We start from the raw sequence: 27,785 nt of genomic DNA, 5'->3' as shown, positions 1-27,785 counted from the left end.
GTGCATCACAGTGCGAAATGTGTTTTAATGAGTGAGAATGTGTTTAGAGTTTTGCAAAAAGAGTTCATGAGATTTGCAAACAGTGTTTTACTGAAAGAGTGATTTATACGACAAATTTGTTTAGGCTATTGAGAATTTGATTCAGAGAATGGGGTTTAGTGTTTTAGCAATTCAGAAAAACTGTAATAAATTACTGATTCGTGTTATCCTCGCGTGTTGCTCTTGATGGACGTGGCAACAGTAACCCAGGGAGGCGGGGCTAATCTTGTTGTTGTTGTTGCTGTTGGAAACGGTCGCGCCAGCAATGGCTGCTCACTGAAATCATTCATGGATCCTCTACAGCAGACATGATTTGACTGCGTCGCTACATTCACGGCAAATAATGTGCGTTTATTTCACAGACACCCTGCACTTAACAGTAGCACATGTAAAATGAAATAGAGTCGCTGAATTTTCTCGCGAGAATATCCTGTGCGCTAAGTTAGCAGTGATTTGTGTGCATTGTTTTCAGCTAGCGCGTGAGAGATGTAAGCCAAGCTACCAAATCAACAATCACTTATACAAACATACTCATTTAGGCATTTCTGTTATTTTTAGAATCGGATTAAAATCAGATAAAATCAGAGTTGTTTTATTTGCTTTTAAAACAGCAATGTAGTCGTTTATGTAGCTCATGATAGCGGGAATTAAGAGGTGTTCTGTGTTGTCGGTCAAGTTAAATATTAACGTACATAATCTGCTTAACAGTAACGTTAGTTCTAGTAAGAGTAATTAAACTAAGTTAAACCTTTTATTGGTGATTGTACCTACATAAGCGAATAAAGACTAAAGGTTGAAACACCAGTTTTTCTTTGATTCCGTTGTAATGTATGATATTTTATGTTTTAGGATTGTTGTTCCAGAATGAAGTTGTCTATAGTTCATCAGAATGCCCGCAGGTGAATAAAGATCACTCATACTTGATATTAATCAAATCTTTTCTCTGTCACTGATTATCATAGATGCTCTTACATGCAGATTTAAATCAGTCTGTAAATCTCTGTTTGACAGGTCAAAGTGATGTGAGAGCTAAGACAAAAGCTCGCTTTGACGAGGTGTTGAAGAGATACACAAACCCTCCCTCTGAGAAAAAGAAAGCCAAACAGATTGATGATCAGTCCCAGGAAGTTATTGTGGTTAGTAATGTGATAGAAGATAATTCACAGTGTAAGTTACCCCATTATCTGTTATTTGAATTCCATTCTGTTTTCTTGCAGCTTCAGACCTTGAAGAAGAACCTAGATTTGAGTAAAGACACTGAAGATGATGAAGCTATCTTCCATAACACATATGATCCAGCTCAGGGCAGCCCCAGATACACCAAAAACAGGCGAAGAGAGAGAGAGACATCTGAAAAGACCAACATAAACAATGCTGTAAGTGATGAGGAGCCCGCGCTGACCAGCGGGAAAAGGAAAAGCAAAAGGAGGCTACCACAACTACCACCACCCCCTGTTCAAGATGAAGACAACAACGACAGGAGGACTGATTCAGAAATCAACGGAAAACATACTAGGAAGTTTAGGAAAGGGAAGGATAAAAGTGGAAATGATGTCAGTCGACAGAAAGAAGAGACAGAGACGGAAGATGATTATCTACAGGCGTACCAACATCAGATCTCACAGGAGGAAGAGACTTCTGGGAAAAAGACGGCACGGAAGAAAGCTGTCGAGAAGTTTACGGAGAGCCAGCTGCTAAACAATGAGCTTGAGAAGAAAAAGAAGAAAGTGAAATCAAGCAAACATGATGGTGATAGAAGGTAAAAGATCACAGTTAATGCTAGCTATTCTTGGAAGAATTATGTTCCAGATTATTTATTCTTTTTGCAATTCTGTTTGGAGATGCAAGAGCTGTAGAAATATAAATACTTCAGCTTTAACGTGGCCTTAACCAGGGGTTAAGCATAGTGTGAGATGCCGCTTATAGTAAAATGTCTTTTTTCTAAAACTTTCTAAGGTAATATGAATAATGTTTTGTTTTTTTTCTTAATTTGGTTTGCCTTTTTGTCTGTAGTCAGACTGAAGTGTCCGTGGAAAACCAGACAGAAAACATCCTGGATGATGTTGTGGAGGAATTCAAGGAGGACACAGTCAAACCCAAAGTGAAGAAGAAAAAGAAACAAAAAGAAGGTGATATGCCGTCTCAATGTCATCACTATTGAACCAACCAACTTTATTTGATCAAACACATAAGTCATATTGCATAGAGTATCTACTCTCTTTAATTTAAAGGGATAGTTCACCCAAAAAAAATGAAAATTCTGTCATTTACTTTAAGTGACAGTTTCCACAATTTTTCTGAATTCACGTCTACTTGTCACTACCATGGAAACCCAGTAACTCTTAAAAATGTGTGTATATTGTGTTAATTTCATTGTTATTTACATGTGTGATATGTGCGGTTGATTATGGTTATTAATTTCTGGTTGTAGTGATTGTTGAGGAGGAACAGGCAGAAGAGAAACAAGCCTTTGATGACAGTCTAGTGCTGGGAGTTTATATCCACAGGACAGACAAGCTGAAGACAGACCTGATGGTGTCTCACCCCATGGTCAAAGTTCACGTGGTTGATGAGGTCAATGGACAGTATGTCAAGAAAGAGGACAGGTTTGGATTTTACTTATGTTTATTGCCTAAAACCAAAACCTGCTGGAAGCCATTTGGATAAATATGCTAATTTGCTGCATCTGAAATCACATACTGTATAGTAGGTACTACATTTGGTTTGAAACCTACTTTGTAACCATTAAAAAAGTATGTTCTATGTAGTATGAAGGAATATCTGACGTACTACATCCGCCATTTTGTCACTGTCATGTCACCTACGGCATCAGTGGAGCCGATTCAGAATCTCGGTGGAAGTAGTAGGTCATCCGGATAGATTTTGCCTACTGTTTTTTGAATACTATGTATTCGGATATACTATTCTGTTGGTGTACTGTTTTTGCATACTGTATAGTAGAGAAGTATCCGATATCAGATGCAGGCATAGTCTTTATACCAAATGTAGTCAAATTTATTCCCAGTGATTTATTCTATTCACAGCCATCGCCATGTTTCATCCTTCTATGAGCAAGAAAGCATCGAGCACATCCTACCCATCATAACTCAACCCTTTGACTTCAAGAAACACAAAATAACAGTTCCAGAGTGGGAGGAACAGATCATCTTCAATGAGCGCTTCGGATATTTCCTACAAGACGATGATGAGAGTCCGCATGTGATACTGTTTTTTGAGGTTTGTGTCCTTGAATAAGTTTAAAAGTAGATTGTCATCCTCTGAGCAAAGAGAGGAATTAATAAAACACTTTATATGATGTTACAGATTCTGGATTTCATCAGTATGGAGGAAGCACGAACAAACGTCTCTGTTGACCATCATGAGCGGGGATTCCGGAAGATTGCGTGGGCTTTTTTGAAGGTACCAGCTTTGATTTTACTGTAGTCTCCATTACATTATATATTTGTTTGGTTATTTTGTTTGTTAGCTCCATCTGTTTTGTTTATTTTATGTAACTGTATCCTTCATTCCACTAAAATCAAGCTCTTTAAATATTTCCTCAAGCTTGTAGGAACCAATGGTGTTTTGAACGTTGACACCAAACTGCGTCTACAGCTTTACTGCCCTCCTCCGCGGGCAAAGAAACTGCCACAAACAGTTGAAGTGTTTCAGTGGTGGTCAAAGTTCCCAAGGAACAAATACGCATCCACCCTCTATGTCACAGTGAAAGGCCTCAAACCACCAGAACATGTAGGTTAACTTTTTTTTAATTTAAAAACACAGTGAAAATACAAAAATATGGTGGTCAATGAAGTTTGTTCTGGTTTGGATTTGTTGCGCAGGTGGACCCCAGTATCCGCTCCATGATGGCTCTACAGCAGGAACGGGGCAGCACCTCCTACAGTGAGCTCAATACTGAGATGACCAATAAAACCAGCACCCAAATACTGGAGAGCAAATCACAAACCATGAAGTGGAGCCGCATGCCTGGACAGGTTTTAGATATTTGCTTTATTGGTGTTAATGTTGGGGAGTCAGTAGCTGTGTTTGAAATCACCTCTTATACATTCACTATTCCCTACATTAGCCCACTAATATAGTCCACTTGAAGGAGTGAATGAAAACGAGTGAGCGAATTCAAACACTGAGTGCGCTATAAGGGATGTAGCTTTTTGCACAGTTTGTGCTTGCTGTTTAATGGTAGTTCCAGTAGTAATGAAAAGATTTATCTTGAACTCTGTCATGGAAACTATGTATAAACGTGTAATATGATATTACGCTGTAGCCACATTGGACGTTGATTGAAAATGGATGTATGAATGATTCAGCTGCGGACGCCATCTTCTGTTGAGACACAGGAATTAATTTGGCACGACCCTCACAGTGCATTATGGGTATTCTCTAGCTGTTGAGCATACAATGGTTGTACACTCGTTATTGCAGTACATTGTCGTATTGAATGAGGCAATTCGATAATGTCCACTATGGTTCCAGACACCACTTCAAAATGGCTGTATAGGGGGCGATTTCGAACACAGACAGTAATTCGTTTAATTTGTCTATTTTTCTTATTGGTTGTTTAAACAGGTGTGTCGCATCCCGAATAAGCCAATGCAGTCCTTTCGTGGAGGTCAGATGGGCTGTTTTACTCTGCGTTTCTCCCATGATGGACGTGCACTAGCAGCTGCATGTGCAGATAGAGATTCATTTCCTATCATTAGTAAGTCATTTGTAACTCAGTTTCTTTACATGTTGTCTTTTGTCTGTACTGTCTTTTTTATTTTTGCTAACATTTTCTGACAAAAAACATGTACAATTTGGGTAGTCAGTTGACATAAAATAGTTTTGTGAAGTTGAAATTGTGACATGATGTACAAACAGAATTATAATTCATATTAATTTAGAGACTACATGGGCTATTTGAAAAATGTGTGTCACACCAAATAGTTCATTACCATTAAAAATAAATTAGTGGAGGCAAAAAGCTTGGTGAAAAATCAAGAAATATATGCATGCATATACAGTAGTGGTTAAAAGTGATGTCCGACTTGGGAAAATTGGCTTCTTTATTAAAAAAAACAAAAACAAAAATGTATATGCATGTTGTAAAGTTGTGCCCGTAGCTTAAAAATAGAGTATGCGTTCCACGTTTCAATTGTATTATTTGTCATGACACAATGAAACAGAATTAATTGTGTAGATGTCATTTTTGGCCAAGTGGTCATACCAGTCTTGCACTCATTATTCCCATCCAATAATTCAATAAATCGCTATGGGGCAAGTATTAGCTATATTATTAGATATTATTCTGTGGGTTTTAGTGAAAACGGCCTGATGGAAGAAGCTGTCCTCTGCAACCAATGAGGATACTGTTGAAATGGCTAAATCTGGCCAATCGATTTTGGATATTGCTCGTGTGCTGGATATGAATGGTCACAATGTCCACAGAATTATAACCTCAAAACAGCTTCTAAAGACCTGGATGAGGCCTCCAACCTCCAATATCACCTTGAACTGTAAGCCAGCGGCCATAAGAGGCTGGATTGAAAGGTTGTGTACCAGTAAAGAAACCATTTATTAGTTTTATGTACTGCAAAAAACACTTTGCATTTGCTAAAGAACAAGGACTGGAGTGTGGAAGATTGGAGCCGTGTTCTGCAGGTACCAGGTACAAGTCAAAATTTAACAACTTAGCATTGTCAGGTAGTGTCAGGTATGTTCATAGGAGACGATTGGAGTGTTTTAATATCAAATGCATGCGAGACACCATTAAGCACGGAAAGGGAAACATAATGGTATTGGGGACACATGTCTGCAGAAGGTGTTGGAAGGATCTACAAAGTTGCTGGCACTTTGAAAATGAACCAATATCTGCTGAACACAATGTAGCCAAGCAACACATGCAAAGTTGCACGCAATGAAAGTGTTCATGCTCAGCATTTTGAAATCTTAAAGTGGCCTCCTCAGTCTCCTGACTTTGAAGCCATTGAAAGTGATTGTATTGTAGTCAATGTATGCTTTATTTCCACTGAGCTTTTTGTTTTTATATGGCTTTTTTGTATACAATAAAACCCAAATTTCCCTTTCACATTCATATACATTTTAATGTAATGTAAAAAAAAAAAAAAACACGTACAAATGCTTATGTTATACCTCAAATAATCATTTAACATTTGAATATTTAACAATAAATCTCTGTGTCTTATTTTTAGTATATGATATTCCATCTGGGAAAGTTCTGGCGTCCTTTAATGGCCATCTGAGTGTGGTGTATGATCTCTGCTGGTCCAGAGATGATAAAGATTTATTAACTGCATCCTCTGATGGAACAGTAAGGTAAATATAGCTTTCTTGCATATATGGAGTTATCCTATAATATTAAGCATCCCATAATTATGCCACAAATAAGTGAAGGTGTGGACCAAAATGTTTTGTTTTCGTCTTTCAGAATGTGGAATGTTGAACGACTGCAGAGTCTTGCACATAAAACTCTTCCTCACCCTTCATTCGTGTACTGCACCCAGTTCCACCCGCAAGCCCAGAGTCTGGTGGTGACGGGGGGTTACGATGGGGTGCTGCGGGTGTGGAATGTGGACATACAAGACGTGAATGGGCAACTTCTGCAAGAGTTTGACGGACACAAGACTTTCATCAATTCACTGTGTTTTGACCCAGAAGGTACAGAGGGAATTATCGTCTTAACTCACTGGATGTGGCATTAAAGCTGGGATTTGAGATGTTAGTGATGTGTTGGTCTTCTCACAGGTAGCAGAATGTTTTCTGCAGACAATTCCGGCCTCATTATTGTGTGGGGAACCAAGGTTGTGCCGGGGTCTCGCCGTGCACTGACCAGTCAATGGAGCATTGAGAGGGTAACAGAGTTCTCAAATACTACCTGGAAGAGCTATAGAAATCCCAATTTGAAATCATGATTTGAACTACTAAAGGCTGAAATACACTACAGGACTGTTAAAAACTGATGCGCTTTTTCGACTTTGTAAATGGTAATGGAGAAAAACTGTGAATCATGCACTAAACGACTGAGGATCACACAATAGCAGACTTTCAAGTCGTTCTGAACTCAACAAACTGACACATGACAAGTTAAACATTATGGCCCGGTTTCACAGACAGGGCTTAGACTAAGCCAGGATTAGACCATAGATCAATTAGGACATTTAAGTAATTTTTATAAACATGCTTAGAAAAAAACATTACCGATGTGCATCTTAAAACTAAAAAGGCACTGATATATTTTTAAGATCAGTCAGTGCAAGTTTATTTCAGTGGAAACAGCTCAGACTTACATTTTAGTCTAGGACTAGTCTTAAGCCCTGTCTGTGAAACCAGGGGAAAATGTTCTAAAATCATCTCAAAATATCATACATGTTTGATTTCCTCTAATGGGCGGATTTATAATCTGAAGCTAAGAAAAATCAGAGTGTGTGCCCATCATAGACTATTCCATTTTCTGCGAAATCTGGCAACTCTAAATGCCAAATATCTGCAGAATGGCTCTAAATTTTGACTACTAGCATAGACTCCTTCAGACTCTAAATCGGGCAAATGTCGAGTAGTGTATTGTCCAGCCTCAAGGGAATGCCAATTCAGTATTTCTCTACAGGAAATTAAAGAGGCAGATCTGAATGGAATATCCATCAACTCGTTAGAGGTGCATCCAAATGGAAGACGACTTTTAATTCATGCCAAAGACAGTGTTTTAAGGGTCATGGATTTGAGAATGTAAGTATCTGTCTGTTTATTAATATTTGAATATTTACAGTATAATGTAATATTATTAAATTCTGTTAAAAATCTATTTAATTTAAATAATTTTTAATTCAGAATTGATAACGTGCACAGATGCATTGCACAGAGTAAGACTATATATGTGTATTAAGAGTAAACGGTCAATTTTAATTTCATGTTGACTTTAAATGTGACTTTAAAAAAAACAAGTCAGTGCACATGCTAATAGTTCATGATGTTGATGGTGCCAGCATGACAGAAAGTAATAAAAGAAACAAAGTGCAAATATATTGAAACAAACAATTGTTTGACCTGTTATAGTTTCGCAGTGAAGAAATACATAGGTGCCACCAACTACAGGGAGAGAATCAACAGCACGTTCACTCCCTGTGGAAGCTTCATCTTTTCCGGCAGTGAAGATGGATTGGCGTATGTGTGGAACTCTGAAACAGGTTTGGAGATTGTTTTGAGGCAATATGGATCAAGTGCAACAAACTTCTGTATTCTGTAAAACAGGTCACATCGCTTCCGGTTAAAGGGTTACTTCACCGATTAGCATTAAGCTTTGTATTAGTAGAAACCAGGTAGTATTTTGAATGACCGTGCTTCCCTCCCTCATGTCCCCCTGAGACGAGAGATTTCTGTATTGTGTGTCTGGAAAAAAAACTCAGATGACGCAAAAATCGTCATTTAGCGTCATCGGAGGCTTCTTTGTCCTGAGGCTAGAGACTCCAGCCAGTAGGAGGAGCTCGTTCCTGATGTTTTCAACCCGCCCGTAGGGGGATCTCATGATAAAATGGCGTCTTTTCAGTTTTGAGTCAACTAGTAGCCTAGTTGTATCATTTCTTCCGATACTGCCCTCTGTAACCGGTAGGCGTGGCTTGGGAGTGGCCTCGTAGGGCAGCGAAGCAAGTGCATTCTGGGAGTTGTTGTCTTTCATCCACATGAGCCAAAAATACATTTTCTCAGTCTAGAAGGCACCAACTTCTAAAATAATTTAACATTTATACTACATAAATAACCCAATTTAAATACACATTCATCTTTCCAGTGGTGAAATATCCCTTTAAGGTCTTGTGTATGTGCTTTGTTTCATAGAGCTGTTTTACTCTAGATGCCTTTAAAGGAGCTACCAAAGATGAGCATAACCAATGTCCAATGCATATGCAGATTGATATCTAAAAGTTTTATTTTTATTTTTCTTCTTCTCTCTAACATTCAGATTTCAAAATTGAATAAAACGCTGACAATAAAATTACCTAGCTAGTGTAACGATGGCCAGCTAGTAAGAGCTGTGTGAGTAAACCTCCAATTTTTCTCCCAATAGCCCAAGCATACATTGAGGCCTATAGAATGGTGCATAAAACAAATTCATAAATCTGTAAATAATAAATCAGCTCCATAGCGGATTCAAAGTGATCAAGGGCTTAGGTGTTCCATTTAAACCCATTGCAAGGGTTCTGCCAGTAATGGGCAAGCATGCAATATAAGCAGTGATGTATATCAGAGTGAACGAGATGGAGGGAAGTTAACGAGGGAAAGACATTCAAAAATAACTTAAACGCAGCTCTACTAAGAGCTGTGTGAGTAAACCTCACTCCCCTGGCCTCAAGAGGTGCACTAGCGATGGACGCTTGAGGCTGCAATCTTAAGTCAAGTCTTTGTTAGCGCACCCGCCTCCCATGCCGGATACGCTAGGTTTCAATCCCACTCGGAGTGGTGCGAGTAGAACCGTTGGGGTTACACTAGGTTAGCTGATTACCTTGAAAGTCCATAGATATCGCCGTCAGTTCATACTGCTCTTAACACTTGCCGACAAGCAGATGCGATGAGACCTGTTTTCATGTTTGTTCATGTGACATTAGTTTGAATACAAAAAAAAAATCCAAGTGGAGGTTGAATTTGAATTTCTCTTGCTCAGGTGACCAGGTCGCCGTTTACTCTGAGCTGTGTTATTCATCTGCAATTCGAGCTGTTGCTTTCCACCCTCATGAGAACATGGTGGCCTTCTGCTCCTTTGGCCAAAACCAACTCATCCATCTCTATCTGTATGACCAGAAGGGTGAGTCCTCCAAATAACTCAGAAAACCACTGGTTCAGATACATCACTAGCTATGTTTCCATCCAAAGTTGCGAATTTAACTTCTTTTTTCAAAATCTTTGGGTCTTTTTTTTGTATACATCATAAATTACTTGCACTTCAGAGCACGCAGACAAAACGCAATAAACGTGGTCATGTTATCTTGCCTTCGGAAGCGGATGCCTGCTGTTTGGAAATGCTGATGTTTAAGAGATAATTATATCGAACCGGTTTGATAACAGACTTTGGCTTAAGGCATTTCAGAATGACCAAAACAACATTTCACATGTTGTGCAATGAGATCCCATTGCGCAGTCACATGCCTTTTTTGATGGGCATCGAGGACGTTTTTTTGGTAAATGTGTTTCCATTGTAGTTCATGCTCATGTTTTGTTATCTTATAAAAAATGTATCCGCCTCCATTGAGCTCATACGTTTTTATGCACATTTTCAGAATTTATGCGTATTTTGACATTTCCATCCAGTGTTTTACATGCGATATCCCAAAATGCCAAAAAGATGGCTAGTGATTAGAAACACAAAAGTCACATGATCATTTTCTGTGTAAAGATGAGTGTTTTGTGCTCATACGCAGTGGCTCAGATGGAGGTGGAGAGTTTGAGAGGGATGAGTCGTTCAGAGAATCTGGACAGTAAGACGGGCAGGAATTCATCAGAGGTCACGACCTTTCAGAACACCTCTGCCACCGGCATGGACCGATTCGCCAGCACTGCTCGTGTGTCCCTAAAGATGCAGCGGGTCAAACAGAAACTAGACTCTGTACTGGTAAAAATGTCATTGATTATATTTAATAAATAATTGATTATTATCAGCATTATAATTTAGTCAATAATCAATCAGTAATACTTTTCTTCCATTTTCTTGCAGGAGCCCCATCGTAGTTCCCCTGGTGTCGATATGTATGAACAAGGCAAGTGATATTTATGATAAATTAACCCCTTCAGACCTGATTATATTTTTTTTCACTTAAAGGGGTCATGAACTGGATTGTTTTATTATTTTATACTGTTGCCTGGGGTGCCCTTATAATGTTAGTATGATTTTTACATAAAAAATTGTCATAATTTATAAATAAAAGCCATTTTTCCAAGCCTGATTTCTGCCTCAGATTTGAACGCTCCGTTTTAAGGGGCGTGTCTGCTGTGAGACTGCAGTGCAAACGCCCACTGCTGTGATTGGCTGACATGCTTGCAATGAAATAGCTAGTATTACAGGAACTCTCTCGAAAACTTTTACTACGTTTTTACTATTACAGCTATCGAGATTAACAAATCGTGAAAAGTATCGTTTAAAGCATTATATTTAAATCTATTCCATCACATGAAAGGTTGCAGCATGATGAGCACTGAGCAGATGACAGACAGTCTGTTGATCGCGTGAATAAAGATCTTATCATTGCAAAGCAATTTTTGCACTCTCACAAATGCTTACTCCAAATCACAATGCAAACACGATGTGAGTACACAGTAAGAGCTTCGTTGTGTAGTGTAACAGTGTCATTATTTCATCACGAGTTTGGTAAGTGTCCAGATAAGCTCTCGCGGCTCGCGCTGTGCTGTTTGATTGACAGCTTGGGCGAAAGGGATCGTTCTTTGATCGCTTTCTGTAGGCTATATAATTTAATAACAGTTTAAAAAAAGATTATTTTCATAATACTACGAGAAATTATGTGAAGTTGATCGTTTAGTCACTGATGCATAAACAGTATTGAACAATTTTAAGAGAAATATCTGAACTTGAATAATTACACAGAAATCACTGATCGCAGATCAGGCATTAGAATACACATGGTTACTTACATGTTGCTGGCAGATCCGTGTCGGGAAATTGTGATTGACTGATTTAATAAAGTTTAACCATGCTGGAATCCGAAGGAAGCTTATGCAGACTGTCTTCTTCCACAAACAGGCACGCACAATATTTAGTCAACAGCATGTTTATTGCTTGGAAGTAGCTCGATCCGGTAGCAATTATCATGTCGTCCTATGTTATTTAGCATGTTTGGGCGAATCGGTGGGCGGGGCTAAACAGGCCGTGTTGAAGTAGGCGTTGATCTTCTTTTGTGGAGGCGGTGTTTTATCCTCTTTGACGTCATAGTTCCCCACTTTGAAAAACGAGTCGTTTGCTGAGCCTGATGTCTATAAAAGCTTTTATTGGACTAACAAGGTAGTTTTCAGTTCTGAAACTTACAGGATATTATTATAGTATGATGATCTCTTATATGTCAAAAGCTCAAGGAAACTTTGATTTCTCAGTTCATCACCCCTTTAATATTTGCTCTTCTCCAATGTATAAATGAGTCTAAGAAACAAGATTTGTGCCAACTCTTTCTATTAGTTTGTTTCATGTCCACTACAATGGACTGAAGCAACAGAAAATTCATCATGTTTTAACCATACAGTACTTATGAACTAGAGTTTTAAAAACAGTATATGAACTAGCATTGCAAATTTTGAAAAGAACACACACTGTAACAATGAGCAGTGCAATAAGAATGGTAAGAAGTGAGTTTAAAAAAACTTGTTAGATTCTTGTTGTTGGTTGAATCTGAGTGTGTGTGTATATGTCTGTGGGTGTTTGTGTGTTTGATAAATATATGATTGTGTGTGTGTTGCTGTACATTGAGATGGACATTAAACTCTAAAGTTCTACAACTTAACTTTGAATATTGTCCCTTGATATGATCAAGATTATAATAGGTGCAAGTTGATGAAACTACCATGAACATAAATTAGCAAATAAAATGTAGCCATGCTGGTCTTATGAGATAAAGTTATGGCTCATATTTTCATTGTAATTGGTTGATCAGTGACCAGGCAGTACTCAAAGTCATGTGATGTCCAATCCAATGTTCACAGGGTCTGAAGGGGCTGAAAATGAGCTGCATTTTTTTTATCCATGTGGAATGAATTCTGTTGTAAATTAGGCCTAACACAATATGTTTTTTTTTTTTTTTAAGGTGGCATGTCTCACCTGGGAAGAAGCCTAGAGGTAAATATGTGATATTTTTTGCACTTGGCTATAAAAGTTATACTAGCAATATAGCTTTTAGAGTTACATTTTAAGACATAAACAGTACTACAGTAGTTTTGGCTGTAGTAACATGAGCCAAAACACATTTATTGCAGAGGGCATGTTTTGGAGCTTTTAAACTCATTATACAATGATTACAAAATATTTGGAATGATATTGACAGTGAAAATTTTACTAAAAAAAATTGACTCCATACCATACAACATGCAGCATCCTGAGCCCTGTGACACTAATCCTCAATAATAGGCTCTTGTTTTTGTGGTTTGTTTCAGGGCCTGACCTCATATCTTCCTCCTCCATCTCTACTGTCCCCTCACTCCAAACTACAGATGTCCACGTCTCTCGGCGCTCAACTCATTCCACAGGCAACACTCAGCTCACACAACAGTACGTTCTCTACATTATCATATTATATTGGATAACTTAAACATGCATCTTCTTGAAGAACACGGCACACTGTAGAGAAGAATACAAATTTGAGTATTTAGAACACATTTTAGTTTGTTTCTAAGGTACTTAAAAACACCATTCAATGACATGTCATGAGTTTTTTAAGTTTTAAGTATTCCTCTCCTTTCACAGGTGGTTACAGTCCTGCTGGGCAGCCCATTAGAAGAGCTCCATCCCTCAAACAACAAAAAGTAAGACACTGATCAGTTTTTGTATTACACTACCATTCAAAAGTTTTAAAGAAATGAATACTTTGATTCAGGAAAGATGCATTAAATTGATCAGAAGTTACAGTAAAGACATATATATTGTTACAAAATATTTCTATTTCAAATAAATGCATAATAGACTTTCTTTCAAAAACATAAACCTTTGAAAGATTTGTTTTTTGATATTTTTGGGTTGTTTTTTAGCAGTTTCAGTTAGTATAAAAAATAGAAGTATTTAGCACTGAAGAATAATCCAATTTTGCTTATGAACTATGGAAGAACCTACTCTAATGAAGATTGTGTTAATGTCCACAGAGTTTACTGGATTATGAATACTCTCAACAAGAAGAGGCAGACTTTGGGCAAATCTATCAGACTGTAAACTTTAATTAGTTTTATTATTTATATCACTATATATGTAGAGTTACTTTGCTAATTTTTTTTGTTTATGATCTCTTAAATGAAATCGTCTCTAGGTTGTGTCATTGTATGAGTACAGAGCCAATCGATCGGATGAGCTGTCGATACGCCGCGGTGACGTGATCCATGTGCTGTACAAAGACAACGACAGCTGGTGGTTTGGGCGACTGGTCAGTGGGCAAGAGGGATATTTCCCAGCATCCTATGTGGCTGATGAAGGTACGCGAATGGGGGGGTTTGATAACCAAAAGCACATGTACGATTATTATCTTGTCTAAATCCAATCCAAATGTATCTCCCATAGGGAATTTTGATGAGGAGCTTTCAAGAGCTTTAAATGCACAACCATCACTGTTAGATCAACATGGAGTTGAGCGTGCAACACCAGTCAAGGTAATGACAAATTATCATTAATCCCTCCCATCAAACAGATGAAAAAAATCTTAAAATCTATACTTATGATGAAATACTTTGTCCCTGATGTTCCTCCTGCAGCTGTCTGCAGCCATCAGTGCCGCTGGAGAACTGAAGATCATCTCAGAGCTGGATACTGACCCTGAAGCATCCTCAACCATGTATGAATTAAAGGGGACCTATTATTCCCTTTTACAAAGTCTTGATTTTGATTTTAGGGTCTACTAGATTAGGTTTTCATTACATCGTTGCAGCACCTCTCTTCCCAGTCTGTCAGTAACGCTCTGGGGTGCGTTTTGCGAAAGTTCCGTCGTTATCAGCATAGTTCAACGAGTCGTTTTTTCCCGAAACCATCGTTTAACAAAAACATTCTCAAACAGCATCGCAAAGTTGTGTGTTTGGAACGACAGCTCTCAAGCTGTCATTAGAAGCAGAGTTTCTTGTTTGCATGACATGTGGACTCAAAAAATCCTTATCTTGAGCAAAATAAGCAAGCTGACACTCAGTACAATCTGTATCTTTTATTTAGAATACATACAAATGTAATTTACGTATTTTAGTTTGTCAAGAGATTTAAAACGTCGTTTTTGAAGAGTGCGCATGTGCGAACGTGCTCTAGTACAGAAGAACAAGCTTATGATTGAATCTGGAAATAAAGCAAAATAACTGATATGAGAAATAACATATGACTAATAACAAATGAGAAAAATTAGAAATAGTCCTCAGATGCCATGTCCGTAATTTATAGCAAAACATCTAGCATTAATTAGATCTCAAACAGATTCATTAAAAGAAGTTATTACTCCACCACCTGCGTGACATCATTAACTAACGTGGTTGAACGACCCTTTGCGACAGTATGGTTTCGGGAATCAGTCGCGACTAGTTGATTTCTTCAACAGTGCATCGTACTATGGTGGTTAAGCAGCGAGTTACGTCGTTGTACAGGAAACATACCCGTTTAGTTCCCGTCTCTATGAAGCCTCTCCTTCCAAAAAGTGCAATGTGCCCTGATATACCATAAATCAAGTGTAGCGTCAGTTCTGGCAGGTCACGTTAATCAAGCTTGCATCAGCTGACTCTCAGCTGATCCATGTCTATCTATAGGAATACGACGCCCATCACTGTATACATATATAAGCTCCTTCAGTATCATCAGCAGCTATCGCGTTTCTCAGGAGCTAATTACCCTCCTCCATCCCCAGCTCCTCCTCTCGTCAGTCAGGATTTGGCATTCTGTTTTCCCTCGAATCAGAATAAATTCTCAAATTATGTTTTACTTTGAAATCTTGAATTAATGATATCTGCATACATTCATGTTGGTTCTGTTCTGTTTACCCTAAGGGGGGTTATTGCTGCTATGGGCAAAGTTACTTTTAAAAGTAATCTGTTACAATATTGCATTACTCCCTAAAAAGTAACTAATTGTGTTAGTTACTTTTTATGGTAAGTAATGTGTTAAGTTACTTTTGCGTTACTTTTTCTCACCTGGGCTGGGCTTGCTTGTTTTTAATAAAAAACAATTAAAAAAAGGAAATTCATGGCTGTACCATAGAGGGCACAGCGCAAACAAACTTTTCAGCTGTGATACTATTCTGGATGGCAGGAAAAGAAAGTTCAACAGTCGTACTTCAGCGATTAAAAAAAAAAAAGAAACAAATGTATTTGTATCAAATACATATCATTTGTAAGTTGCTTTGGATAAAAGCATCTGCTAAATGATTAAATTTAAATGTTTAAAGTAATTTTTTACTTATTAGTATGGTTGAATTGGATCATCAAAGGTCAGTAACAAAGACAATGGTTCATAAAGTGAAATTAAATACATAAAGTATATTTGTGCTCAACATATTTAATTATTGCAGGTTTGCGTAATATTCTGAGTTTGCATTTCACTATTTTTATTTATTTTGAGGAATACTGAATCAAGTACATGCATGCTCACATTTACTGTAGTCTAGAACTACAATAACCATCATGTTTCAAAAGCGCACACAATGCCTCTGCACTTACTCCTGATTTCTCTCAACATGGGGAGGGGACAGGTGTCAGTCAATGAATGGGAAAACAATGTAACTGGCATTTCTCATTTGAAAAAGTTACTCAGATATTTTGTTGTAAATGCGTTACTTTACTAGTTACTTGAGTAATTATGAACTTTTTACTAAAAGTAATCTGATTATGTAAGTTACGTTACTTGTAATGTGTTACCCCCAACATTGATTGTGATGTGCTCGTTCCCGGAAGAAAATTCAAGACTACCAAACAAAGCGTTTCAGGGAGTTCAGAAACTGACATAGAGAATAACTCCCTTTGGAGTGACTTTGTGCTTTGTAACATTGCAGACCTTTTTCATGCTCAAACAGCATGAAACACCTTTAAATCGTAATTTTTTTTTGCGATTGGCAATAGCATGTGCATATTGATCTTATTTTCTTCACTCATTTTCTTTATAGAACAAAAAAGAAGAAGAAAAAGGTGAAGCGGAGTGAGGTTCCCTCTGTTCCTCCTCAGGTCCCGTCCTCGGGTCATGAAATGTCTTCCGCATTATCTAGAAGGAGACCCCTCCCCAGACTAGGCCAGGCCAACGGTGCGTTTGAAGCTGAAGGACCGAACTGACGTGACCTGATTTCTAAGACTTACCTCTGTTATGAAGGAACATAATCACGTGTTCCCAAAAGAGTTTATGTGGATCTATCTTTTGTAGTTGGCCTTATTTTAAAATATACATTTTGTAAATTTGATACTGTTATTTGTTATATGTAGTTTTACAGGATTGTTTTGTATTGTGTTTATGTAAATACTGAGTTTTTATTTTATTGTTCATAAGGTAACATTTTATTTAAATTAATCTTGAATGTAACAACAACTATAATGATAATCATAATGATCTTTTTCAAATAAATGTATTTTTCACACATCACAAAATTAACTATGCCATTTATTTAGCACCAGAGTTAATGAATACAGTTGACTAAATATATTTATGCACTTCTATATGACACATTAATGCAAGATTTTACAACACACCAGGCAATTGTGAAGTAAAAGGGTAAACTTCTGCAATGTTGGATGGATCTATATTTATACTACAGCTCCAAGAGCACAAGGATCTCATTCCTATGAAAAATACTGTAATAAAAATGTATTTTGTAAAATTGTACGTGTTGAAGTTGTTTCCATCAGGAATATGGCAATGATATGTAAATCTGTAAAAACACTTGAAATGGGAAAGAGTCACAAACTACGGTTAGACGGGTAATCTATATGTTATGTAATCTATGTTATGTAACATAAAAATACAAATCCCACATTCTTGCATTAGTCCAAAAGATTAATGAAACCAAGATTTCAGAAATAATCCATTGTACTGGTCTCAACTCTGTTTGGTGTAAACATCACCTTGTTACAAGTATTCATTAAACTTTAATACATACCTCTTTTAAGTCAATCTTCTTACAGGACTTTTAACATTTACTTTGTAAATGTTCACAGATCTCCTGTTTAAAGTTTAAATTGATGTGGGATGGTGTGTCCATCTCAAAATAATACATGTATTTGACCTTCTCTGCGTTCTTCATTTGTCACCATTCTCTCATATTCCACATCACCTGTATTTAGCAGCAATATGATTTAAGCTTGTTCTCCCATTTAAAACATTTTAGCAGCTTATTTCAGGTGATGTCAACCCTGAGATGATCTGTCTTAGGGAGAAGAGGGGATTTTTCTCCTTGAGATGACATTTCAACCTTTTTGGCCTTTTGTGACCTGAAATAAAAAATGATTATGCATAATCAATGTTTTCAGAGTATACCACGTATATGTGCATATTTTAAAGAATGAATAAAGATTTAAAAATATATATTTTAATAATATTTGCTGAATAAAGTTAATTCAAAATATACTTACTTGTTTTGTATGCGTTCTATTGTGAAATATATTAACTGTAGGAAGGCCTAAAGAAAGTTACACATATTAGCCAATAAATTAATATGTACAAAAATGCATACATAACTGATAAACTTTTCAGATAAGAAAAGATAGATCTATTTTAAAAATGATCTGTTATGCATTTATTTGCATATATTTTGTTCTTACAGTGAGAAAGGCAAGTGCGCCTTGAACTCCTGCGCTCCATTCGAAGTTCAGTGTTTGTGTGATGTATCCTCCGAAGGTCGGCCCAAAGAACATGCTTCAACGTGAAAATGATCATTCAGGTTTAATGATGGAATTATAAAAACTACACTTGAGTAACACATGTAAACTTTAATTCAATACATACCCAGCAGACCACACTGCAGAGAACAACCCTGACACCAATCCCAGTGTACTCAAGCTCTCCTCAAAGCCATATTCACTGCAACAACAGGAATGTGCGCATCAAAACAGAGTATATTACAGGTTTGTATTGTAGCATTTTGTTCAGTTTCAGGTAGTGCTGGGAAGTATACCGGTTTCAATTTCGTGTACGATATGTATTTTTTAAATACCGCTATGTCAGCGCCTAACGAACAAGTGCTGCATCTATGCCACAAAGAGCGCTAAGTGGAGTGTATTGAGAGGGGACTTCTATTGACTGCATATCCTTCTTTCTAATGGTTATAACAACAATAAATCCACACAACAAACTCTCTTTAATATTGAAAAAATAACATGTAGAGCCCTATGATTTCCACGATGCGGAAAACGCAAACGTAATCCAATCACAAATGGAACTTTACTCTTGTAAGCTGCACTTGACAGCGTCAATATTACTTAAAGCTGCAGTCCGTAGTTTTCCTCTTTGTCGCCATCTCTGTTCGAAATCTGCAATTGCAGTTATTCGCGGAATTATCAACTTTACGCGGGTTGTGCCTCGGCATGGCACAGCGTGGATGAATCCAATGTTTTGAGGAGAATGTGCGGCTGTCAGTCTCCACGCCGGTGTGGAAACTGGCAATCGCAATCACAGATTCTACTTTTTTGAAACATGACCAACATAAGAATTTTCACTGGAAAATGTCGTCTGAACAAGTAACATCCACTTTTGTTCTGACCAACTAAGGGAAAAAAGCATTGCAGTAAATCGCGCTGGTTAAATCTAACGATCGCTTATCAAATTACGTCAAACCGTGCAAATTATACTTTGTTCTCATATTTGTTAATGTTAACAATATCAGCATTGCGTGACTAGATTTAATGCCTTTCCGATATTTATCCTTGTTTTCACATGGGCCCGGTTGCAGTCTCTTTTTTTCTGTAGGCACTCTGAAGTCCGAAGTCTTTCGCATTTTACAACAGGTGAATCTCCAGTTGTCACTGGTGATAGTCGTTTGAACCTTTCTGGATCCACCATCAAATTGATAAGTTTAATTATATCAAGTGCTGTGAGAAAAGGCTATAAATCTCCACCTCCAACATCCTCACACTCATAGCCTACTAGCCGAGACTCCTTCTTTATGTGTACAGATGTGACGTAATGACGCAAAGACATGCTCGAATTTCCCGCGGAAATCCACCAGTACCACTGGAATTAAAAACATTATTACAAGCTTACCGTTTTAAATCAAGCTAAGGTGAGCAGATAGTTCTGAACACTGGCTGGTTATGTACTTGCTCAAAAATTTATTTTGGATAATTTTTAACCCCAAAAAGTTACGGACTGCAGCTTTAACAAAATACTTGCCTATCTCAACCAGGCAAGAAAGTGAAAGCCCCTTATAACCCCATGGCTCAGCATATGTCACTACATGACTTTGTTGGTATATTCTCTCGAATTATCTAGCTGGTTCTGCAATAAACCACTACTGTTACACTGCCTCTAGCGGTCAGTAGGAAAGAAACAGAACTGAGATGTTCATTCACAGACGAAGAACATGCAGAATTAAGATTTCAATAGCAGTCTTTTTAATCACAGACACAAGTTCACATTGAAATTTGATTAATTGTACAGCCCTACTTTTGTTTTATTCATCCAAAAATTCTGTGACATTCTGCTTCATACAGCAGCGAGATATCGTCCTCACAAGCTGCGTCAGTGAGCTCCAAAGCCATTTTCAGCAGGTTTGGAATATACATTTTTCCAGCATTTGGTGAGTTTGTTTTTCATTTGACGGTTTTTCGTCTGTAACACTGTGCCTCTCGGTTCCTATATTATACTCTGTGCCCCTCGGTTCAAACCATCAACCATTGTAAAAATATATTTTTTTCTAATTTGTAAGATTTTCGTTGGAATTGCCTGTTGGTTCTACCTGGAGGAATAATATTATTATTTATTTTCTTGCTTCATTACCATCACTTGACTCAAAACCTTACGGCACTATCCGAAAGGTTGTTTATGAGTGACTATGGCTCACAGTTCGATTGCCAGGGGTTTCCCACTGACTTGTAAGCTGTGCCCTAATAATCTTCTCCCGGGCAAAAGTCATGATATTTGTCCATCGTGTTTGGGTATTCAACATCTGAGAGGGGCTCTCATGGACCCATGTCTGTACTGCAGTCTTTTGCTCATTGTCGATTTAGACTCGAATTCAACGGTAAAGCTGAGGCAGTTGGATTTAGCCCCTCCACGAGGTCAGAAATGCAGGGCATCTTCAGCAGCCGGCGCTCCCATCTAAGAAGAGGGCCACATCGCAAAGTGAAGAACATTCAAGTCCTAAGGAAACTTCACTCTCTAACATGGTTGCTGTGCAGATCAAATGTTTGCTTCATTCACTTCAACCTGTGAAGACAACACAGGAGGATAAGAATGGTCAGAAGCAGGGAGATGAGAGAAGAGTCCCTTAATTCCCCTTGCTTTTCACATCTTTCTGACTTGGATGTGCTTTCCTCGTGTGCTTTGGATGTGGGTTTTTTTCGTGATCATGGGGGTGCTGTAGATGTTACTGCACATCCTTCACCCCAGGATGTTTTCACCAGCGTTTCAGCAGCGGGGTCTAGTGGGGGATCAGTTCAATCATCGAGACAGATAGTCCCTTTCTGATAATACTTCGGCCATGCTTCGAATGGCAATAGCTCATCTAGGTCTTGATGAGTCACCTGCTCAGCAAAACTTTTGAGCAGTTTAATAGAGCAGCCTGTCACAGCCTTGGTGGTGTCTCCTGACGAGGCTCTACGAGGTAATGTAAGATGTCCCAGTGTGTAATGTGGTTGCACGGATGCACTGCTAAAAAAGGCATACGAGTCTCTCGCCTACATAACTCGGACAGAAAACACAATTTGTGAGCTACTTCTTGCTATGCTGGAAACAACAAATGTTGATCCCTCCATTTCACAGTTTCTTCAAACGGCTCTTCTGGCAAAGGGCCACGTGACCCGCGAAAGGGGTAACCTTACAGCCTTACTCTAGGCAGCCCGTCGCCAGGTGTGGCTTGCCCAAACATGAAGGAGCAACGTTTCCACCAGCACACCACACCTCAGTCACAGCCCCCTCAAAGACCTTGTGTTACTGAGGATGGTCACGTTTTTTGAGCACCTCATCAACAGTTGCAAAGAGGAACCCGTCAGCATCCCCCCACTACCAATAAAAGTCGCACACATAAAGCCTGAGGTGCTTGGGTTAGCGGTCAATCGTTTTTCGACTGAGCAGCTTGAGTACTGCAGGAACAACACACTAGACCCCTGGGTTTTTTACGACTCTGAGCAGGGGTTATGCTCAGAGTGATTCCACTGTGCTTACCTTACCTCAGACCACTGCAGTTATGGAACATGTGGTTTGCTGCTGAATCCCACCAGACAATGCCACCAACTGATTGCAATTTTTCACCATTGTATACATGCATAGAGACGGTTAGAGTTCCTTAAGGCAGGGGTGTCCCTGGGTGTTGTTACCTCTCGGCAGGAGTTGGTCACGACCGATGCTTCCCTCATAGGGTGCTTCAGAGATGAGCACTCACTGTCGCTTGTGGCTTGCAAAGACAGAAGCGTCCAGTCACTTGGGCCAGGATGCACTCTCACGACTGGCCGAACTGCCTAGTCTATGCATTTCCACCAATCCCTCTGTAATGGGAGACGTTACACAGGATCTCCCTTATGCAAGCACAGCGTTCTACTCGTGGCACCATGATGGCCAGCCAGACCATGGTTTCCTTCGTTACTGAAGCTTTGGACTGGCAAACCTTGGACCCCCAGGAAGGACCCTCTCTCCAAGTTAGAGGGCAGCATCTGGCATCCATATCCAGCTCACATACAGCTTTGGGTCTGTCCACTGAGTTGAAACCTAGAGCATTGCGACTCTGTGAGTCTCCACACCATCTCCAATGTGAGGGCTTCTTCCACACGACACATCTATGCTTCGTGTTGGAAGCTGTTTTCTGCATGGTGTCAGGTACATGGGCTTGATCCTGCAACATGTGACATTCCAAGAGTCTGGATGAGGGCAAGGTGGCTTCCACAATGAAGGTGTATTTCACTGATATTTCTGCATATCATGTCCCAGTTGGGGATCTTTTCTTGGATCTCATAGTCTTGTCTGCAGTTTTCTGAAGGGTGCACGACGTCTGAAGCCTGCTTGGAATCTGCCACTTGTGCTTGCATTCCTTGGTTCATCTCAGTTTAAGCCCTTCCAGAGCATTGACAATAAATGGATGTCCCTGAAAACTGCTTCAGTTCATAGGACAGAGCATTGAGCTGGCCTCTTTTCAGACTTCTTCAGGGTCTGATTCGAGTGCTTAACTTTGAGATGTTATGTGAAGACTACCACTCAATTCACACACTCAGACTGGTTATTTCTCTGTTATGGTGATATTAAGAAGCGTGCTTCAACGTCGAAGCAGAGGTTGGCTAACTGGATAGTAGAGACAATCACACTGGCTTAAAAAGCAGCAGGGAAACCATTACCCAGACATCTGCACTGCTGCTACCTGGACATGTCTGTGCACGTTTGCCAGGTTTATAAGGTCAATGTTGCTGCCCATAATACCATGAGTTCTGCGGTTCTTTACACCCCGTTTTTATAGCATCAAATAACTAACTAAAACCAGACCTATTGGAAGAAAGAACACTTGAACATACGTCTGCGTGATAAGAATGATCTAAAATGACAGAAACCCTCTATGGAAAAAAATATTTGAAGTGTAATTGGATTTTTTCATTTTGGCATGTGTCCCATTCGATTATGGAATGCAGGGTTTATGGCTTATACAGCAGCCAGCCAGCCGCCAGCCACCTTGTATGAAACCTCCAGAATCTGCAAAAATACTGTGATAGAGATTTTTGGTCATACTGCCCAGCACTAGTTTCAGGGTTAACTGTACTTATTCAAACCATTCCAGGAATCTAGTCTGACATAACTGGGTGAATTAAAGTCTCACTGTGCACAAGCGATCATCTCAGCGAAGGTGGGGATACAGGTCATACACAGAGAAAAGCCCACCACGACCAGCATGAGGACGGTAAGCCAGAGCTGACTGAACAAACAAAAACATTTAAATTATTAGTAATGGATCAGTGGAATAACAAAACTTAACCCGTTAACAGTTGGTTTCTTTTTAAAGAAGACACTCAGCAGATTATTGCAGATGTGAAAGCAGTTCAAAAATGGGTGTAAAAAAGTTATAAAAGATTGAGTTTACAGAAAAGCATATGTACTGAACTAAACTTTTTGTATTTCATACAAATTCTATATTTTACAAAACAATTTAGGCTAAACTAAAATTGCAGAAAATCAAAGCCATATATCTAACCAAAAATAGAGCACACTAAAAGGTTTTAAAGTCCTGTGTCAGTGTCCAATTTCAAAACGGTTTTCAAAGGATGGATTTTGAGTGTTTACTAAAATATTAGATATGGAAAAAAGGCAATAAAAAAGGCCCTGCTACCTGGACACAGACATTTAACATGCTATAAACCAAAAGCTGAGAAATTAACATTCAAAAAATGTGAAAGTAATGTTTTACCTCCTAATATGAAAAACAGGAAGTGGGCCAAGGAAACAGAAGCTCACTGCTGTGGCCATTCCTCCAATCACCATCATCCACTTCCTAATTGACTGCACAGAGCATAATTTTACAGCCACAGATGAAATTATTTCTTAATGAATAAAAATGTATGTATGCTTATATTTACCAAAAAATCACTTACAAACCAAAACAAATTAAATACTAAATATCTTCAAAAACAAAATTAATTTAAATAAATTAGCAAATAAGTAGGAAGGTAGGTAAATCGTCAAATGTCATATTAGAAATTTCAAACAAATCTTTTTTCTTTTGAGAAAATCCAGTCATCACTGTAATCATATTTTAGAGTTGTTGTAAATGTTGACTTACAGGATATTTATCACTGATCACACCAAAGATGGGTGATGCCGCCCCATACGGCAGTGAAAGTCCAATCATGAGCAGGCCCACTGAACCAGCGCTGAGATTAAGCTGTTCACACAAAACATTCACAAAGATGTTTTTGTATTATTACGGGAGAACTTTTAACATTTTTACAACAATTTTTTTAAATGAAGAGTTTTAAACATTTTCCCTGATTGAAACTATGGCAACTTTACATTAAAAAACATGTAATCTATTTGTTAATGCATAAAATGTGATAGATAGATAAACAGATAGATAGATATCAAAGTACTTTCTAAAGATGAACCTTTTCAATGGCAAATATGGACAGTGTTGCATCCAGGAAGCCAAGTCCTGAGCTCATTGTGAACACCACAAAGCAGATGAGAAGGATCTTTATTCTGGTACACAATCTGAGGAAGGAATTCTGGGAAGGAACAGCATCTATATAAGAATGAGATAAACAGACATGTCTATCTCTATGGCTGGAGGGTAAACAATAACCAAATCAGTCACATGGCAATCACATCCTTGTGACAAAAGTAGGGGTATGATAAATGGAATAGACTTTAAATTAAATTATTAAAATCATGTGATATTTAACCAGTGTGAAATCCGCACTAACCAAAGCTCGGTAAAATCCACATGTTGAGGGGTACTGTTGCAAGCAGAAGACATCCCGTGAAAACGAATGGGATTTCATATCCGAATGACTGATAGAGCCAACCACCCAACGGAGGCCCCAATATCAGGCCAAGCCCTGTAAAAATCTCCATGAAGCCCTGTGAAAACAAGACATTAATGATTTCATCTTCTGCTTCACTGTAAAGACACATTTTAATACATCTATTAAATCCATAAGAATGGTTCCATCATTGTGTATTTACCCCGACTGTGAGAAACTAAACAACCAGACAGACACAATAACAGAATCTAATGATGATTCTCTTGAGAAACAGCATGTCTTTGTGACATGAGCGATAGTGCATCCTTTGTCAGTTTACTCCAAAACACTATTACTGCACTGAAAAACATGCACTGACCACAGCTCACCAAAACAGTTGCTATGTTGTCGGGGAAAACTTTTGCTGAAACCGCGAAAGACGATGTAACAGCAGCAGAAAAGCCGATTGCATTTATGCTCCGTGTGATAAAACAGAGCACGATGAAAACTGTACCATCAGACACTTGGTCAAGAAACCTGCAGAATAAATGATATTATTCGCAAACACAAAAAAGGACACACCTATGCTATGAGTACAAGGACTGTGTATTTTAAATATGTTTATCTACTAAAAAGAAAATCTGGAAACACTTACTGTATATACAGTACCAGTCAAAAGTTTGGAAACATTACTATTTTTAATGTTTTTGAAAGAAGTCTCTTATGCTCATCAAGCCTGCAGTTAAAAAAACAAAAAAAACAAAAAAAAAAACAGTAATATTATGAAATATTATTACAATTTAAAATAATGGTTCTCTTTTTTAATATATTTTAAAATGTAATTTATTTTTGTGATGCAAAGCTGAATTTTCATCAGCAAGTACTCCAGTCTTTGGTGTCTTATGATCCTTCAGAAATCATTCTAATATGATGATTTGATACTCAGTTATTATCAATGATGGAAACAGTTGTGCTGTTTAATATATTTTTTTGGAATACTTTTTTCAGGATTCATTGATGAGTAAAACGTTAACAGCATTTATTCATAAAAACAGCATTTATTCAAAATAAAAAACATTTCTAACAATATAAATCGTTACCATCACCTTTTTATCAATTTAACACATCCTTGTTGAATTAAAGTACTAATTTCTTAAAAAAAAAATAGTTATTGTTCCCAAACTTTTGAACGGAAGTGTATATTGTTACAAAAGATTTCTATTCTAAATAAATACAGTTCTTTTTAACTTTTTATTCATCAAATAATCCTGAAAAAAGTATCTCAGGTTATAAAAAAAAATATTAAGCAGCACAACTGTTTCCAACATTGATCATAAATCAGCATATTAGAATGATTTCTGAAGGATCATAAGACACCAAAGACTGGAGTACTTGCTGATGAAAATTCAGCTTTGCATCACAAAAATAAATTACATTTTAAAGTATATTAAAAAAGAGAACCATTATTTTAAATTGTAATAATATTTCATAATATTACTGTTTTTTTTTTTTTTTTTTTTTTTTTTTTTAACTGCAGGCTTGATGAGCATAAGCAAAAACATTAAAAATAGTAATGTTTCCAAACTTTTGACTGGTACTGTAGATGGCATAAAAGCTAATAGAGGTTGGACTAAAAGACACAAAACACAGATATACTCACCCGAAAAGTACAGTACATACGCTTGATATGAACAACCCTGCCACAATCATAAACTTAGCTCCTATCTGGACAATCTGAAACAGAGGTCAAATGCACTGATATAATGTGTAATCTATTTTGGAAAACTGTTGAAAATTATCTTCTGAAATGAATATCAACTTACATATTTACCAATTATCAAAGAGCCCACCAAAGTGCATAATGCATAGATTCCGAATATTAAACCAATCATAGCTTGACTGACACCTTTCTTCTTTGCCTAGAAAACGAATCATGAAAACATTATATTATACTGAAGCAGAAGCCTATGCATTAAAAACTTTAAATGCCCTGAGCAGAGTACATAAAACAATTTCATGTTATAGTTTATTATACAAGTCATGTTATATAAAATAAAATCAATGTACCTCATTTGGGAAAAATGGTCCCAGAATGGAATAGCAGATCATTGAACAGAAGTTTATGGAGGCCATTGCAATAAGTGTTAATATCTGTTTTCTGGACATTTTAGTGGCCGGAGTCTCTGGTGGTGGTGGTGGTGGTGAAGAATCACCTATAAAGTGTACATTCATTCATTGATCAGTAAACTGCTCGAGTCCGCAAATTCATTAAAGGTCCAAAAGTGCCTAAATGTTGATCACCCGAAAACAAGTAATCAAATAAATGTATTAACTGCAAATACCTCTATCTTCTTCATCGATATCCATTGTCAAGTCTCTGAGATCTTGTATAACTCTACTTCCGCGTTTTCAACCTGTCAGCTGGGAAACTCAACAGTGATTCT

The 27,785-nt window shown here is 37.9% G+C and overlaps 2 protein-coding genes across 4 annotated transcripts; one reads left to right on the top strand and one right to left on the bottom strand.

Annotated features, from left to right (window-relative positions):
- The first annotated feature begins 250 nt into the window (after positions 1–250).
- On the top strand, positions 251–17,569 carry ahi1 (Abelson helper integration site 1). Of its 2 annotated transcripts, XM_079853963.1 has the most exons (27): positions 251–384; positions 889–938; positions 1,051–1,175; positions 1,257–1,798; positions 2,053–2,168; positions 2,471–2,645; positions 3,084–3,276; positions 3,364–3,459; positions 3,604–3,789; positions 3,882–4,034; positions 4,627–4,759; positions 6,252–6,375; positions 6,488–6,717; positions 6,805–6,911; positions 7,664–7,782; positions 8,110–8,240; positions 9,710–9,850; positions 10,464–10,654; positions 10,757–10,799; positions 12,849–12,880; positions 13,195–13,309; positions 13,505–13,563; positions 13,897–13,959; positions 14,058–14,220; positions 14,306–14,394; positions 14,497–14,576; positions 16,872–17,569. In XM_079853963.1, exons 2-27 carry the CDS (start codon positions 929–931, stop codon positions 17,032–17,034), a joined length of 3,579 nt encoding a protein of 1,192 aa, XP_079710089.1. In that variant the 5' UTR covers positions 251–384; positions 889–928; the 3' UTR covers positions 17,035–17,569. The 2 variants fall into 2 exon arrangements, with proteins under 2 accessions (XP_079710089.1, XP_079710090.1); XM_079853964.1 differs by lacking the exon at positions 14,497–14,576 and having other exon boundaries at positions 16,872–17,038.
- On the bottom strand, positions 17,340–27,785 carry slc18b1 (solute carrier family 18 member B1; the record flags this gene model as incomplete). 2 transcript variants are annotated; one of them, XM_079853988.1, is made up of 14 exons in its annotated part: positions 27,684–27,785; positions 27,409–27,554; positions 27,165–27,260; positions 27,002–27,075; positions 25,731–25,878; positions 25,303–25,459; positions 24,985–25,121; positions 24,663–24,764; positions 24,291–24,382; positions 23,706–23,801; positions 18,698–18,772; positions 18,514–18,607; positions 18,325–18,371; positions 17,340–18,183 (listed from the first exon to the last, which is right to left on the bottom strand). In XM_079853988.1, the coding sequence occupies exons 1-14, from the start codon at positions 27,706–27,708 to the stop codon at positions 18,090–18,092; spliced, it is 1,383 nt and encodes a 460-aa protein (XP_079710114.1). In that variant the 5' UTR covers positions 27,709–27,785. The 2 variants fall into 2 exon arrangements, with proteins under 2 accessions (XP_079710114.1, XP_079710115.1); XM_079853989.1 differs by lacking the exon at positions 27,409–27,554 and having other exon boundaries at positions 18,090–18,183; positions 27,684–27,731.

This window comes from Squalius cephalus (assembly GCF_949319135.1).
Source record: "Squalius cephalus genome assembly, chromosome: 20".
Classification (NCBI taxonomy): domain Eukaryota; kingdom Metazoa; phylum Chordata; class Actinopteri; order Cypriniformes; family Leuciscidae; genus Squalius; species Squalius cephalus.
The sequence above is the reverse complement of the archived record's forward strand: the minus strand, read 5'-3'. Positions and strand labels throughout refer to the sequence as shown.